Raw genomic sequence first — 16,701 nt, 5'->3', positions numbered from 1 at the left:
CAAACATGGGATCGGTATCGGCCATTGATTTCAATATCGGCTAATGGGATAAATCTCTTATTGGCACATCACTAGGAAATTTGACACTAGAGTTTGTTAAATCCCCTGCCCCATCCTACTCCAAGGTGGGGAGGTGGACACTGATAGGTGCATAACACATGACAGGTACATTGCTCTCAACAATGAAAAAAGAAAGCCTACACTTCAAGTATCAACTAGCTATAAGCCATACCCTATTTATCTGCTAATGTGGAAGCCAACCTCAGTGGTAGCAGATATACCTGTGCCACTACTAGCTGCAGACTGATGAAGCAACTCTTAATTGTCTGTACCCAAAGTTCAGAAGTTACAACCATAGATTCATGTTCCAACACAACACAAGCGGGGAAATGGGAGTGCTTCTTAATTTTCATCAGTCTAGTAAATGATCTAGTCACCATAGACCAGCTCACTGAAAAGCATAAACTTGCATGGGTAGGATGGAGGCTAGGAGCTATACCCATGAAAGCTGGACCGTACGTACCAAGGTACGTACCCCTCATTCCCTTTATAGTGAGAATTCACCTTCACTCAGCTTCTGGTCTGGTTCAGCAACTGAACAATCACTGTCATAGTCACCCTGACTCACTTCTCCACAATCACTACCACGTACTGTTCACCCGGTCATCACGAAAACATTTGAACTGATCAGTATCCGCTAGAGAATCCTGATCTACAACAGTACAAGCGCCCAGATAGTATCCGTATATCCTCTACCAGACACTTCGACCATATAGTTCAAAAATAAGGCCTTGTGCACTATTGAACTATATGGTCAAAATAAGTACGAGAATAGGTTGCGTATTTAGTTGCAGCGCAATGGACCTTATCCGCATTGACGTCACGATATAAAAATGGCGGCGTTAGTGTGGGGAGTTTGTACAGGCAACCATTGAGAGGGTTTGTATTTCGCCATGAACAGTGTGAAGAATTCAAGAGAAAGTTCAGGTAAGGTATTTTATTTATTGTCCGATGTAGAAAGGGCCATTTTCGTACTAAATAAGAGTTCTAAGGATGGTTTTTTAAAAGATGGTTCTCGTGAGGCTCCTCCGAAGGGTTGTAAACGCTAGGCAGACCAACTTATTTCCTTCCACAATCTGCTTAAAGGTTGTTGGGTAGTGCGAAAATGCGTAGTAGTGCGATAGCATGCCGGCCCAAGTCGTGTTTCTTGTTGACCCGTCGGCAGTGCGGCGGCGAGGTAACGTGTTTTGTTCAGGCTCTTATACATATACATGTATTCATGATAACAGTTTGTAGCTCTTAATAGAGATGGTCGGTGATTTAGCAAAATTTTATGTTGAATGTTGACAGATTCTACCTTGCTGTCCACCTGGAGTCAAATTGTTAGTAGTCACAGTTCAGTAGATCATGCCAGTGAGACCACTGAGAGTAGTGCCATGAGAAGGCTTGGTAAGAAAATGATCAAGATTGTACATGTGAACTGACTTCAAACATTTTATGTAGAAGCTGAAGGTGATGTTTGTGGCTTTGATCATGATGTAGCAGGTGGTGACAGAAGATATTATGGTTAGAGGCTTTCATCATATCAGCTAGCTAAATAATAATTTGTTTATTTGTATGTAGATGCTGAAGATAATGTCTGGAGTCTTGATGATAGCAGTGTTGCAGTAGGTGACAGAATTCTCGGTAGCTAAGATATATATGTATTTTGCTTACTTATACGATAATTTACAGATGCTGAAAGTAACATTCCTGGCTTTGTAAACCAAGATCACAGTGTGATGGAGGATGAAACAATGCTATCCAATGGTTAGAGATTATATATCACAGCTACTTGCTGATTTGTTGGCATATCCATTTTATAGATGCTGAAGGTTATGCCCAAAGTCTTATGTGTCACACAGGAAAGGATCACAAATTGCTTGGTGAGATACTGCATCATTTGTTTATATAATACAGCCATTTATGTAGATGTAGAAGGTAATGTCCTAGCAAAACCTAAGGGTGTGATGGAACTTGAGTATGATAGTTTCAGGCTCTTACTTTTTGTTGACACATTTTTGTAACCAATATAAAGGGTTTGATGTTGGCAGATTCTGTCTGCCAGGTGGAGACAGATTCTATCTCTACCTGGAGCTTGTAGTGGTAGTGGCGATCGCTTTGCACATTCTGTAGCTGCCCAACAGACTGCAAATCATAGCCATATACCAAGCTTGAGCCATACATGTTGACTTGCATTTTTATAGATACTGAAGCTGATATTTTGTCATTGCCAAACACCAATATTGATGTCAACATTACAATCAGCTCTGGGCCTACAAAATGTGTAGAAGGAAAGACTACAAATTCTTCAGGTAACTAATTGTCGTGCATTGTGATATCTATTTGTAATCATTTCATTCCAGACTCACAATCATTGAACAGTACTAGTTTTCACAGAGCTGTTGGAAGCTCAAGCAAACCTTGGAATGGGTACAATTGTTGTGTGCCTGGGTGTTACAATTCTTCTGGCGAGAATAAGTTTAGGGATGAGTCCTCAAAAGTTTCCTTTCACAACCTTCCTGATGTCAAGTCAAAGAAGGGAAAAACATGGATTGGGTTGATTCATCGTGATCTTAATGAGGATTTTGTTGTCACGAAAAGTACCAAAATTTGTTCTGACCATTTTCTTTCTACTGATTTTCTTTTAAATTGTGAGAGACGGCGGCTAAAACCTGATGCAGTTCCATCCTGTTTTCCTTGGAGAAAATGCTTTAAACGCAGATCACGAACATCTCAAAAAGCATCACAAGCTTTATTGGAGGATGAAAAACCTAATGAGAGGATGGCTAGTGCAACGAATAGCAGAAAGAAAATGAAAGCAGAAATTGTTTCTGTCAGTATGGATTCTACTGATATACAACCTAGTGCAGAAACCGCTGAGGAACCTGACCAACAGGATGTGATTGTTAACCTTCAAACTCAGGTTATTAGTCTTCAAAATCAACTGGCAGAAACAGAAAACAGGCTTAAAAAGAGTTTATTTAGGCTTGAGAACATCAGGGATGATGCAAAGTTGATGAAGTTTTATACAGGATTTGTAGACTACGAAACTTTAATGGCTTTTTATGAGATGTTGGAATCAGATGCATTAGTGATGAGACAGTGGAGTGGGAGGCGCTGTGGATCTAATTATGATGATGTAAAAACTGGACCAAAGTACAAGCTTCCATTGAAAGAGCAATTCTTTTTAACCCTTGTTAGGCTCCGAGCTGGACTACCTGAGCTAGATGTTGCTAATAGATTTGATGTTTCACAAGCAACAGTTTCAAGAATCACTAATACGTGGATTAACTTGATGTTCCACACCCTTAAGTCCATTGAGAAATTTCCACCATGGCATGTAGTAAAAAAGTATATGCCTGATTCATTCAAAAAAGAGTACCCAAATATAAGAATTATTATTGACGCAACAGAATTTGCAGTTGAAAGGCCATCTTCCCTGTTATCTCAAGCTTGTACATTTTCTGCCTACAAAAACAAGAATACGATAAAAGTTTTAATAGGTGTAACTCCCAGTGGAGCAATTTCATTTGTTTCGGAAGCTTACGAAGGATCGATATCTGACCGAAAATTAGTAGAAGTCAGTGGACTATTGGATAAACTAGAGCCAGGAGATGAGGTCATGGCTGACAAAGGTTTTACTATTCATGACTTGTTGATTCCTCGTGGTGTACGTTTGAACATTCCGCCATTTCTTCAAGGAAAAGTGCAAATGACACCCAATGATGTATTTCTTACCAAGAAAATTGCTCATCTAAGGGTGCATGTGGAAAGAAGCATTGGACGAGTCAAAGAGTTTAAAATTTTGCAGGACACTCTTCCTGCAACTATGTGGGATTCTGTTAGTCATGTTGTGTATGTTTGCTGCATGCTTAGTAACTTTGGACCTCCATTAGTATGTTAGCAGTATAATTGTAATTACATTATTGTTTGGTAGAATTATCAATGGACATACATAAATACAAAATAGTAATTGTACGCTAAATTTTTACATGTGATTCATAAAGAGTTTGTGGAATCATAATGATTTATGCCATTATAAATAATGAGAAGAGGTGGTGGGTTATACTTATTCCATTGATCAAGCAAATCTTCCAAGTCCATAGGAATGAAAATCCCACCTCTCATTTTAGGTACAGGTGGAGGGTGGCATAAAAACCTCCGTGCAGAGGTGCATTTATCACCTGATCTTGTGATTACCACTATTTCCCTTCCTATTCCAATGGCAAGCAAGCGTATTTCCAAATCACCACCCCATTCAGTAGCCTGCAAAACTATTTTTTTGTCTCCCATTGCTGTTGTGAGAGTCCTTCCTCAGTTCTTACACCTGGATACTTCTGCATGGTAATTAGGGTTAACATCCTTAATTGCTGTCCAACACATTTGTCTCCACGTGAAGACGGTTCAATATAACCAGCCTGGTGAGCAATGGAATAATACAAACAATTTCCATCACCACACACTGTGTGTGGTGTACAGTGCAGTTACTGTAGTATATTGATTGGTGGTTGTGGCCTGCTCACTGTTGAAACACACAAAAATTCAACTTCATCATATGATTCTACAGGGGCTCTCTTCACTGAAAGGTTGTCTGTACTCAGATCTGTACCTATTGCAGAATGTTCATAAGCCTGTGATATGATGAAATATGGCACAACGGATGGCAAAAATTTATCAAAATAAAATACTCTGGCCTTAGATATTGCTTCTTCAATGAATGCTTGGTCGTAGAAAATCCTTTCTATGTGAATGTCTCCTCCTGGAGCCCACAAAACAAAATCACCCCAGGACAATCGAGTCACGAACAACTGGGTCTGCACCTGATAAAAGTATTGATGGCTTCTCTTAAGTTGCAATTCTCCGTTACTGTTTGTATGCAGACAAAATGTTTTCTCCATAGCAGCTGCAGTTATGGGCTTTTTTGCACATACAAAAGGACATTTTACCTCTAAACATCCCATGTCTTCACCATCTATTATAACAAGGGAATCAGGAGTGGCAGCTAGCCAAGGTATGGCAACATTAATAAACAAGCCGCATTTGTGGACTGTTACGTCTATGCCCTGTTTCTTTTGATAATGAATATAACTATCAATTGCTCTACTTTCATTCTTTCGTCCATAGTTGATGGCTGGAGAATTGATGGATTTTTGAGCCAACTTATTAGTGATAAATGCCTTAGCGTCAGTGTCTTTCTTCCTATGACAAACAGTTTTCATTATTGATGCTGAGATTCGTAGCATCCTCTCATCATGCCAAACATTTGATATAGACTGATTGCGTGTGCTGGCTTCAATATCAATAGCTCTTGAAGGACCAATACAAATATGATCTTCGTACAGATTTCTCACAAGATACGACGGTGGAGGTACTTCAGAATTATCAACTTCATAAGGGACTGCTGTATTAGTAGAGGAACTATAACAATGATCGTGATTGATAATATCTACCAAATTACACAATTCTTGCTGAAATTTTGATTTCATTGCTTTAGCTTTTGAAATCCGTTCTTCTCTAGCCCTTTGAAGTCTATCTTCTGATGGTGCTGGTTCATCATCAAGCAATTGCAAAAAACAAGATGTCCCATATCTACTGAGCATTGTTTGTGCTTCAATGGCTTTTTTTGTCTCTGCTACATTAGTGGCTGAAGCAACGGCATGGACAGCAGCCTCTTTCTTCTTTTGGTCTATAGCTAACAGCCTACTTCTTAAATTAGGCCTCCTGTCAGGTGGAACAGCTCTTCTGGAAGTTGGTCGACAGTCCCATTGGTTAACAGTGCAAACTTTGATTCTTTTCTCTACACCATACACCTTCTTTGTTAGTGTAACTAAGTTGGTAGGTCTTGCATCTACTTTCTTGTCTCTTGGCTGGTTCCAGAGTTGACGTTTTTCTGTACAACTTTTTTCATCTTCTTCATTCAGCTTTAAATGGAAATAGTTCTGTAGACAGTAGAGAGTAGCTGTGACATGATTACAGCAACCAGATAGCCCAGCTGGGCATGCACAGAAAGCCTTAGCGACATCACTTGTTAGTTCTGATAGGACTATATACACTTTATAAAGTTTGTCTTTCTTCATAGACGGTAAGACATCGGCCCCAATGCAAATGTAGTTCAATTGGTTGGGCATAGGATGGTATCTGATGTTTTGAACATGCCCATCCTGAAAGAAACGGTATGCCTTGTCCAATGGTCGAGTGAAACCAATAGATTCCTCTGAGCCAAGATTACTTATCAACTTCTGTTTGCCAACATCCTTAACTGAACAGCTATCTCTCCTCTCCATAGCACTTTCAACATAATCTGCATTTCTTAGAAAACATTTTCGATCGACTAGAAACTTAAAAATGGTGCCAAATGTAATTTTAGGACATTTGTGTATATCCTTGGTCCATTGATTGTCTAGCTTTTGGTACTGACTGTAATAGGTTTTCATCAAGAAAATTTCTATGCTTTGCAGATACGGATTGTAACTTATTCTTAACGTTTATGCCATCATCTGGATCAATCAGATATAGGTCCCATCCATATTTAATGAAATCACAAACTCTGAAATTTTAACTATTGATTTAAAATACATGTATTGATGAACATACCTTTCAATCAGTTCTGGCTTTTTCCCATTAGTTGGTGCCCCACGGCAAACAAGCCATCTTTTCAACTGCATAACATTCAATTCAGATGGATGTTTACCATCCAGCGAAGAGCCAGGAACATCACACTCTGCCAGCAATAGAATACCAGTATCCAAAATATCATCAGGTTCTCCTTCAGCATTATTACAGCCCTCGATATGGTTCTCAGTTCCCAATAATTGGCTATCATACTCAAGTTCCATCACACCCTTAGGTTTTGCTAGGACATTACCTTCTACATCTACATAAATGGCTGTATTATATAAACAAATGATGCAGTATCTCACCAAGCAATTTGTGATCCTTTCCTGTGTGACACATAAGACTTTGGGCATAACCTTCAGCATCTATAAAATGGATATGCCAACAAATCAGCAAGTAGCTGTGATATATAATCTCTAACCATTGGATAGCATTGTTTCATCCTCCATCACACTGTGATCTTGGTTTACAAAGCCAGGAATGTTACTTTCAGCATCTGTAAATTATCGTATAAGTAAGCAAAATACATATATATCTTAGCTACCGAGAATTCTGTCACCTACTGCAACACTGCTATCATCAAGACTCCAGACATTATCTTCAGCATCTACATACAAATAAACAAATTATTATTTAGCTAGCTGATATGATGAAAGCCTCTAACCATAATATCTTCCGTCACCACCTGCTACATCATGATCAAAGCCACAAACATCACCTTCAGCTTCTACATAAAATGTTTGAAGTCAGTTCACATGTACAATCTTGATCATTTTCTTACCAAGCCTTCTCATGGCACTACTCTCAGTGGTCTCACTGGCATCACTGGCATGATCTACTGAACTGTGACTACTAACAATTTGACTCCAGGTGGACAGCAAGGTAGAATCTGTCAACATTCAACATAAAATTTTGCTAAATCACCGACCATCTCTATTAAGAGCTACAAACTGTTATCATGAATACATGTATATGTATAAGAGCCTGAACAAAACACGTTACCTCGCCGCCGCACTGCCGACGGGTCAACAAGAAACACGACTTGGGCCGGCATGCTATCGCACTACTACGCATTTTCGCACTACCCAACAACCTTTAAGCAGATTGTGGAAGGAAATAAGTTGGTCTGCCTAGCGTTTACAACCCTTCGGAGGAGCCTCACGAGAACCATCTTTTAAAAAACCATCCTTAGAACTCTTATTTAGTACGAAAATGGCCCTTTCTACATCGGACAATAAATAAAATACCTTACCTGAACTTTCTCTTGAATTCTTCACACTGTTCATGGCGAAATACAAACCCTCTCAATGGTTGCCTGTACAAACTCCCCACACTAACGCCGCCATTTTTATATCGTGACGTCAATGCGGATAAGGTCCATTGAAATTCATGAAAGGGGCGGTGTCAGATTAGCTATTACCACCCCCGCCAAAAGTCTAGTCCGTTCCTTTTGTTTGCATTTCGATGGTAGCCCTATGTAGGTAAGCTTCGCATGTGTAACAATTAAAAGTGATTCATCACTTCCTTGTTGAACTTAGTAATTCGGTGAAAAAAAACTGATCAAGTTGAAAATTGCTGATGTGTGCAGAGTGACCGACTGACCCTCGGACTGACCGACCGCCACTGATTGGAAAAAGACTCGAAAGATGACCGAAGGACATCATGATCAAGGTAGTTCTGCGATGTTTAGTACCCATGGTGACGGTTATTAAATGCAATTAGATGACAAATGTGGTGTGTAACCTTTTACAGTGTGAAATTTAAAGTGCCAGATTGAATGGCTAACATAAAGTAGCTATGGGCGTGGTTGAATACGTACGCAGTCAATCCCATCCAGCAAAACGCGTTTCTGCAGGATTCCTGCAAGGTTTTGGAAGAGATGACCAAATTTCTTGCAAGAGGAAACTCTTGCAGAATTCTTGCAAAATCTTTGAAAGCACTTGCAGGAACTCCTGCAAGAAATGACCGGTTTTTCTTGCAGGATCGATTTATCTGGCCATGAATGCACCGACCACAGGGTTGGTCAAGCAGAGTTGGGTGCAACTTTTAGTTACAAATTGGCTACCATGTTTAGAGGCATTTTACCTGCCCCAGTAGAGTATAATTATGTATAAATTTTAAGTCACAATACCGCAGTAGAACTGTAATAAAACTGACGGCTTTCTCTCTCTCACATTTTCTTTCTTTCCACCAGACCTACAACAACACCCAGTTTGTGGCTGTGTGGTAATCATCTATATGGATATGTATTAGCATACTAGAAGTACTAGTCTAATTTCTTATACACAATAAAATGTCCCATCTGTTTGTCCACGTATGTTACAATATGGCAGGTATACTGTGGTATTTTAACACTGATTATTTCAGCAAGTACTAACTACATCCTTGTGCTTCATTATCCATTAATAAGTGAATGTCATACTTCCATGAATTAGTAAGGCTGAAAACTGGTAGATCAATTGTTAATTGTAGAAAGACCTTTCAGAAGAATTGAATTAGGATACAAAAACCAACTACGTGTAACCAGTGGACAATCAAGATGCTCTACATAGTACAGCCTCCCTATTAGAGCATTTGGTTATGCAGTACTGTATAGAATGTTCAGCTACATGATATTATGTAACAAGTAATCCTGTAGAGAATTCGGCTATGTCACAAGCCACTGCGTAGAATGGATAGTGCTTGTGGGAATTATGCTCAAATTTTCATCAAATTATTTCCAATTTTTATAACTTTTCTTTTAGTTTTGTGATTAAATTGCACAGCAAGACTTTCAAATAGTAATAACTGATAAATCTAGTTGTATCAATTTGTCAGAAAAGTTATTTTTATAGTTTAATGAGTAATGAACTATTTCATGTTGATCGTTCTATTAGAGTAAGTAACTGCTTTATTGGAGTATCTTGATCTTAAACTGCATCAAAGTACTAGAATAAGTATATGTTAAAAACTAGTTTAACAAAATAACTCATGCGTATTTCACCATAGTATGGCATGGTAGACATTCATTGCATCTTTTGGCAGGTTTTGCTCTCAACCCACAATTGATTCTATTGTGAGTCAGTCACATGGTGAAATAGTTCTGTGATATCTTCAGGACTTGTCCGTTTACATTAACAACGTAACAGCAATGTTACCTTCTCCCACCCATCATTGAAGCATTTAGATATGCCTATAAAAGCAATCCAGTAGTAGCGCTCATGTTGGCTGTGGTGATTGATCACTCAGCACGGTGATTAGTGATTAGTCGTACTGGCGAGAGCGCCACGGGATAATTAGCCTGCACTAGAACATGTGGGCAACTGTGGTTTATTGCCGACAAAGAGTGCTTTATTGCACCACAAAAAGTGCTTTATTGAACGAATAAAGCACTCTTTGCGGTGCAGTAAACTGAGCACTCTTTGTGGGCAATAAAGCACTGTTTGTGGCCTAAAGTGTGCTTTATGAAATTTAAAATACATTTTTCCCTTTGATCTCGCCCATGCAAAGTTCTATAATGTTCTATATTTTATCCCATCAGTATTCCCAAATAATTTGGGCATATAATTCCCACATCCCTAGTATTAAGTCATTCTGTGGAGCATTCAGCCATGTAGCAAGTCATATAATTAACTACAACTGAAATAGTACAAATAAATTATCACATACAAATGAAAATATTTATTTAGATTATTTAGGAGCATGGTGGTGTGTTCTGATCATTTAAGGGCATGGTTGCAATCTGATTATTTCATAAAGTGTAGTTACACATATCTACTCTCTCTTACAAGCACTTCAAATAGTTTTGTGACATCTAAATAATTATGCTTATCTAAGGAGGTGTTGATACGAAAAATTAACTCCTTGGTATGGTTTCCTTGTATGAAGAAGAAGGTGGCAATGTAATTGAAGATAAAATGAAAGACAAAGCACAAAATGCAGACACCTGTGAGTTCTTGACAGTATGTGACAAACCTTCAAATTTCTAAAGCCATATGTACCTTAGTCTATGATTCCTGAAAGTGTGAATGTATCAAGACACATGATAGTGTGTCGTGTGGCCAAGTACAGGCAGTGCGGGTGCGACAGACAAGTGTGTATTTTACAGGAACCAAGAAAACGCCGTTTTCACGCATCCGTAGCTTGATAATGGCTGGACGGAAATTAACCATTTTTGCTGTGGAAACTCCCTCGGGGTAGGGCACCTCCCATTTCAAATTTAAACGGAATCTGCCAGGCCATCACTGAGATATACGCCTTCAATGTTCGTCCCAGTTTATTCGTATTTTCTTCATCTTCTTATTCTTCTTCTTTTTGCACCACTTCGAAAAGTTGCTATAATTCGCGCATGCTTTAGTCAATTTTCTTCAAATTTGGGGGGCTGTAAGAACGTAAAAAAATTATTTAGCATGTTTACAGTCCAAATTTTATACACTTTGGATAAAGAACAAGGGAGTTATACACGATTTCGAAAAATTTGATAGCGATTTTTTGTTGCCGCCACCGGGTAAACCGTTTGAAGGAATGACTTGAAAATCGGTGTGTACATAGAGTAACCCAGGGTAGTGCAAACCTTTTATGGTTTGAAAGAAATCACACCAACAGTCTTGGAGTTATAACAAAACGCCAGCCATATGTAAAATGCGCACGATTGAGTTTTGTTAATAAAAAAAACACCAAAAAGTAATACTTGCCACACCCGAGCCACACCCGAGCCACACCTACCAGGCAAACTAGTTAGTGGAATCAACTGAAATCAGGTAGATAGGTAGATAAATCATTTTAGAGTGATCTTACATTGGTTTACAAGGAATAAGATTAAAATCCACTGAGCTACACTATGGAAGTGAACTAGGTGTAACAAGTGTGCAATCGAGATACTCTAATAATGCAGTCACCCTATTAGAACATTCAGCTGTGCAATAAGTTGCTCTATTAGAATGTTCAGCTACAATCAAGTCACCATTCAGCTAAAAACATAGGGAGTTCAAGTCACCCTTCAACTAGTGTCAACATTCCAGCTCCTACAAACTATTTTATTCTTTAACTTGTACTCTTTATAGCTACCCCTTGTAATTATTATTTGTAGATATATAGCTTATTGTAATTTATAAGTAATTAATTATGGCTACCAGTGCAAGACACTGGTAGACCTTCAGTTCTGTAATTTAACCGTTTAAGCTATTAAATTTTGTTTAATTTTGTTTATTGATCTGTACAGTCCTGTAAAGTATTAATAAAAAATTAAAAAACAAATAGCCCTGTAGAGAGTTCAGTTACAAACAAGTCACCCTGTAGAGAGTTCAACTACAAACAAGTCACCCTGAAGACAGTTCAGCAGCAAACAAATCACTCTGTAGAGAGTTCAGCTACGCTTCAAGTCACCCCATAAAGAGCTCAGTAGAGATCAGCTAGTAACATGTCACCCTGTAGAGAGATCAGCTAGAAACAAGTCACCCTGTAGAGAGTTCAGCTGGAAACAAGCCACCTACAGAGAGATCAGCTAGAAACAAGTCACCCTATACAGAATTGAGCTACATTTCATAGAGTGTTTCAGCTAGAAATAAGCAACCCTGTGGAGAATTCAGCTACAAACAAACTCTTTCAGTAGAAAGATCAGCTAGAAGCAAGTTATCCTGCAAAGAGTTCAAATCCATTTTGAAGTCACCCTGTAGAGAGTCAAGTAACCTTGTAATTAAAGAGATAAGCTACATTTCAAATCATCCTGTAGAGAGATCTTGTAGAAACAAGTCACCCTGTAGAGAAATCAGCTAGACACAATTCACCCGGTAGAGATTAACTAGAAACAAACTACCCTGTAGAGAGATCAGCCAGAAACAAGTCACCCTGTAGAGAGTTGAGTTGAAAACTATAGAGACATCGGCTAGAAACAATTCACCCTGTACAGATCAGCTAGAAACAAATCACCCTGTAGGGAGATCAGCTCAACAAAAATCACCCTGTAGAGAGATCTGGTAGAAACAAGTCACCCTAGCTAGAAACAATTCACCCTGTAGAGATCAGCTAGAAACAAATCATTCTGTAGGGAGATCAGCTGGAAATAAGTTACCTTGTAGACAGTTCAGCTAGAAACAAGTCACTCGTAGAGAGATCAGCTAAAAACAAACCACCTAGAGAGAATCAGGTACATTTTGTAGAGTGATTCAGTTAGAATAAGCAACCCTGTAGAGAGTTCAGCTACAAACAAACTCTTTCAGTAGAGAGATCAACTAGAAGCAAGTTATCCTGCAAAGGATTCAACTACATTTGAAGTCACCCTGATAGCCTTGTTAGGAGATAAGCTACATTTCAAATCACCCTGTAGAGAGATCAACTCGAAACAAATCATCCTGTAGAGAGATCTGGTAGAAACAAGTCACCCTGTACAGAGTTCAGACTGTAAGAAGTCACCCATAGAGAAATCAGTTAGAAACAAGTCACCCTGCAGCGAGATTAGCTACATTTAAATCACCCTGTAGAAAGATCAGCTTGAAACAAATCACCCTATAGAAGGATCAGTTAGAAACAAGTCACCCTGTAGAGAGATCAGCTAGAAACAAATCACCCTGTAGAAAGATCAGCTTGAAACAAATCACTCTGTTGAAAGATTAGTTAGAAACAAGTCATCCTATAGAAAGATCAGATAGAATGAATTCTGCACCATGTAGCACTACCATGAAACACCTATGGATTATCCATGAACAGTAAAATAATCTCCATTAAGTGCCATGAAAGTCATTTCATTGATATTTCATTGTAATATCCATGCCATGAAATAATACTCATGATTTCATGGTAATTTTATAGAACTGACAAATTATTTCATGGCACAAGAAAATTTCATGATTGCAGTGGCCATGAATTGTCAAATTTTCATAGGCAGTGTCCATGAATTTTTATAGGCAGTGTCCTTGAAAATTTCATGATTTACCATCACATTTTCATAGGCTCTTCTCTGAGAGTTCAGCTAGATATAAGTCAGATCAGCTAGAAACAAATCACACTGTAGAAAGATCAGCTGGAAACAAGGCACCCTGTAGAGTGAGGCTGTAGATAGATCAGCATGATTAAGTCACCCTGTAAGAGCCCAACTACTTTTCAAGTCACCCAATAGAGAATCCAGCTATGAACAAATCTCTCAGTAGAAAGATCAGCTAGAAATAAATCACCCTACACAGTATTCAGTTAGAAACAAATCCCCTGTAGAGAGAGATCAGTTAGGCAAGTTACCCTGTTGCCTGCAATGAGTTCAACTATTTTTCCAAGTCACCCTGTAGAGAGCTCAGTAGAAACAAGCAGCCCTGTGTGCGCCAAGTTAAAAAATCGTTTTAAACAGATTGTATACTGTTTCCAACTTTCACACAATAACTAGAATTGTGCTAGAATTAGTTTGCTTCTGCTATAAACATGCTAGAAAACATTTGCTCGACAACTCTATTTAATGCCCACTGCAAGAATGCGTTGTACAATCGTCTAATCTGAACAACGATCACCTAGCTAAGCTGTTAACCTATTTTTTTGTAAGCACTGGTAATATAACATACTGCAGTTTGCGAACTCTCGTAAATCGCTGCCAATAATGGTAGAATTATAGTCGCTTCAGAAAACCAGCGACACATGTACAAAAAGGTTTGAATACCACTACAACATGAAAATACTACAGTAGTTTACCTCTTGGAATGGTAAGGAAGTACTTCTACAACAGGATTAAACTAAACTGGATGGATTTTATTTACACACATCTTACCATTTGGTGGGTATTTAATAGAACTTTTGAGCGAACGATTACTAGCATGCCTATAAATAGAAACAAACCGCTAATTCTAGCATAATTATAGTTATTGTGTGACAGTTGGAAATAGCGCACAATCTGTTTTAAACGATTTTTAACTTGGCGCGCCCCCTGATCGATTCCATTCCGTTCCGTTCCATTCCGGCTTTCATCAGTACCCAAATCACCCTGTAGAGAAATCAGCTGGATCAAGTCACCCAGAAGGGTGTTCAACTACATTTCAAGTCACCCTGTAGAGAGTGTAGCTAGAAACAAGTCACCCTGTAGAGAGATCAGCTAGAAACAAGTCACCCTGTAGAGCGTTCAGCTGGAAAAAAGTCACCCTGTAGAAAGATTAGCTAGAAACAATTCACCCTGTAGAGATCGGTTAGAAACAAATCACCCTGTAGAGAGATCAGCTAGAAACAAGTCACTCTGTTGAGAGATCAGCTGGAAACAGGAGAGAATTCAGCTACATTTTGTAGAGTGTTTCAGCTAGAAATAAGCCACCATGTGGTGAGTTCAACTACAAACCATTTACCATGTAGTCAAATAGTACAGTTACATTATGAGGCTCCCTGTAGAAAAGAACTACATACACATTTCCCTGTAGCTGCAAGCAGTTTAACCTGTGTGACTTATTTTTATGATCTATCAACACAATTAAAAAATTATTGCCTAAAGTACATGTAGCTAAACAAATCATTAAAATCTTCTTCTTCAAAATAATCTTCTTTCTAGATCTGTGGTAAAGAAAAAGACAAGTTAAAAGAAAGCGGCCATAGGCTGGCTTTAGGTATGAAATTACAAAAGAAGTGATATCTAATCAAAAACAGCCAAGGTGTAAAAAAAGGGTGCATCTAATCAAAAACAGCCAAGCTGTAAAAAAAGGGTGCGGCCTCCAAAAAAGCCACGGTGAAAAAAGATGTGAAATCAAAGGTGGCGGCCAAGAAATGGCTGTGATGGTAGGCTAATGGCAAAAAAATTAATAACGACAATTCAGGTGAATTTGGTGCCAAATCCTAGTGGAGGAGGCAACACAAATTCACCTGAATTGTTGTTTTTAAAATTTTTGCCATTAACCTACCATCACAGCCATTTCTTGGCCGCCACCTTTGATTTCTCTTTTCACCGTGGCTTTTTTGGAGGCCGCACCCTTTTTTTACAGCTAGGCTGTTTTTGATTAGATTTTAATTACAAACACTCTACCACCTTACCATTGCTTATGTAGTCAATTTTCCTTAGCCTCTTAAGAGATTCTCTGAGCTACGTAACTCCATTGTTCACCATTTCCAGGTCTTTCCATTGCATAAACTATCATAACGGTACAGCAACTAACCCATCATGGTTAAAATTACCTTAAACAGTCAAAGGACACGAATTTTCCAATACAAGTCCGATCAGTGGTGATTTCCTCGTAAACAGATGCGCATGTGTATAAACAAACATTATTCCTCTGGGAAGGGTAATTACTCTGGCATAAAAAAGCCGATGACTAGAGCCTTTGAATAAGTGCAGTATATCCCTTCTTAGTTTGAATGTCATGTGTAAGTGTCAGTGTGAGCTACTACAACATTAGAAATAACACGGATAAAGTACAGTGCACTTCTAATGTCATTTTCATGCCAAGAATAACAGGCTAGCATAGTACCAATTAAGTGATAAACAAACCTCTAGTAACAGTCCAAAACTGGTAGAACAACAAAACAAGGCAGCTTAGTGTTCTGAAATTCCGTGTTTCTATAATTAGACAATAATACGCATCGAGCTGGCCAATAGTCAATAATTGATTGTATATACTATTATGAAAATATCATACAGTGCGCTAGTACTGTATAGTAGGGACATTGAAGATGTTGGGGGGTGGCCCACGATAAACAATTGCCCAAAAAACAGCCTCAATGTTTCCTCACAATGACATGACATATTGGTTGGGTAAAAAATGCCTTTAGATTGATCCAAAACATTTTCATCAAGTTGCTACAGAATTTTTAAAAATTTTTATTTGACGGAATTTTCTATTGCCTGCCTGATGTGTTCAGTCAAGCGTAGCAGAGAACTGGCTACAGCTACAGCCCTACTTCTTTCACAGAAACGTTTCAAATTCACTTAAGAAGAAACCTTTGGCATATTTATGAACATACAATGCTTGCGCTATTGTCATACTTTTATCCTTCTTTACCAGGGTTCTCCATCATTAGTATAGGGCTTCCATCCACAGGCGTACATGTATATACGTCATGCAATATTATGCAATTACTATTGCATAACGTGTATGTTCTCACCCATGTGTT

General features: G+C 38.6%; 3 protein-coding genes across 4 annotated transcripts in view; 2 read left to right on the top strand and 1 right to left on the bottom strand.

Annotated features, from left to right (window-relative positions):
* Positions 1 to 838: 838 nt before the first annotated feature.
* On the top strand, positions 839 to 4,066 carry LOC136268022 (uncharacterized). 2 transcript variants are annotated; one of them, XM_066063252.1, is made up of 8 exons: positions 839 to 987; positions 1,351 to 1,449; positions 1,504 to 1,566; positions 1,624 to 1,671; positions 1,735 to 1,809; positions 1,866 to 1,925; positions 2,247 to 2,354; positions 2,406 to 4,066. In XM_066063252.1, the coding sequence occupies exons 1-8, from the start codon at positions 954 to 956 to the stop codon at positions 3,944 to 3,946; spliced, it is 2,028 nt and encodes a 675-aa protein (XP_065919324.1). In that variant the 5' UTR covers positions 839 to 953; the 3' UTR covers positions 3,947 to 4,066. The 2 variants fall into 2 exon arrangements, with proteins under 2 accessions (XP_065919324.1, XP_065919323.1); XM_066063251.1 differs by having other exon boundaries at positions 1,624 to 1,686.
* A 2,337-nt stretch (positions 4,067 to 6,403) lies between these two features.
* Positions 6,404 to 8,046, bottom strand: LOC136268023 (uncharacterized). The gene is made up of 8 exons (XM_066063253.1): positions 7,910 to 8,046; positions 7,439 to 7,546; positions 7,322 to 7,384; positions 7,202 to 7,264; positions 7,079 to 7,153; positions 6,963 to 7,022; positions 6,637 to 6,916; positions 6,404 to 6,589 (listed from the first exon to the last, which is right to left on the bottom strand). Exons 1-8 carry the CDS (start codon positions 7,941 to 7,943, stop codon positions 6,406 to 6,408), a joined length of 867 nt encoding a protein of 288 aa, XP_065919325.1. The 5' UTR covers positions 7,944 to 8,046; the 3' UTR covers positions 6,404 to 6,405.
* Positions 8,047 to 8,054: 8 nt separating this feature from the next.
* The window catches only part of LOC136268021 (protein NLRC5-like), a 45,555-nt gene continuing 36,908 nt past the window's right edge, over positions 8,055 to 16,701 (top strand). The window contains exons 1-2 of the mRNA XM_066063249.1: positions 8,055 to 8,138; positions 8,196 to 8,328. Of these exons, the coding sequence (XP_065919321.1) occupies positions 8,304 to 8,328 (25 nt within the window). The 5' untranslated portion in view covers positions 8,055 to 8,138; positions 8,196 to 8,303. The remainder of the gene's footprint in view (positions 8,139 to 8,195; positions 8,329 to 16,701) is intronic.

The sequence above is a fragment of the Dysidea avara genome, chromosome 10 (assembly GCF_963678975.1).
Source record: "Dysidea avara chromosome 10, odDysAvar1.4, whole genome shotgun sequence".
Lineage (NCBI taxonomy): Eukaryota > Metazoa > Porifera > Demospongiae > Dictyoceratida > Dysideidae > Dysidea > Dysidea avara.
Note: the sequence above shows the minus strand (reverse complement) of the source record. Positions and strands in the feature narration are given on the sequence as shown.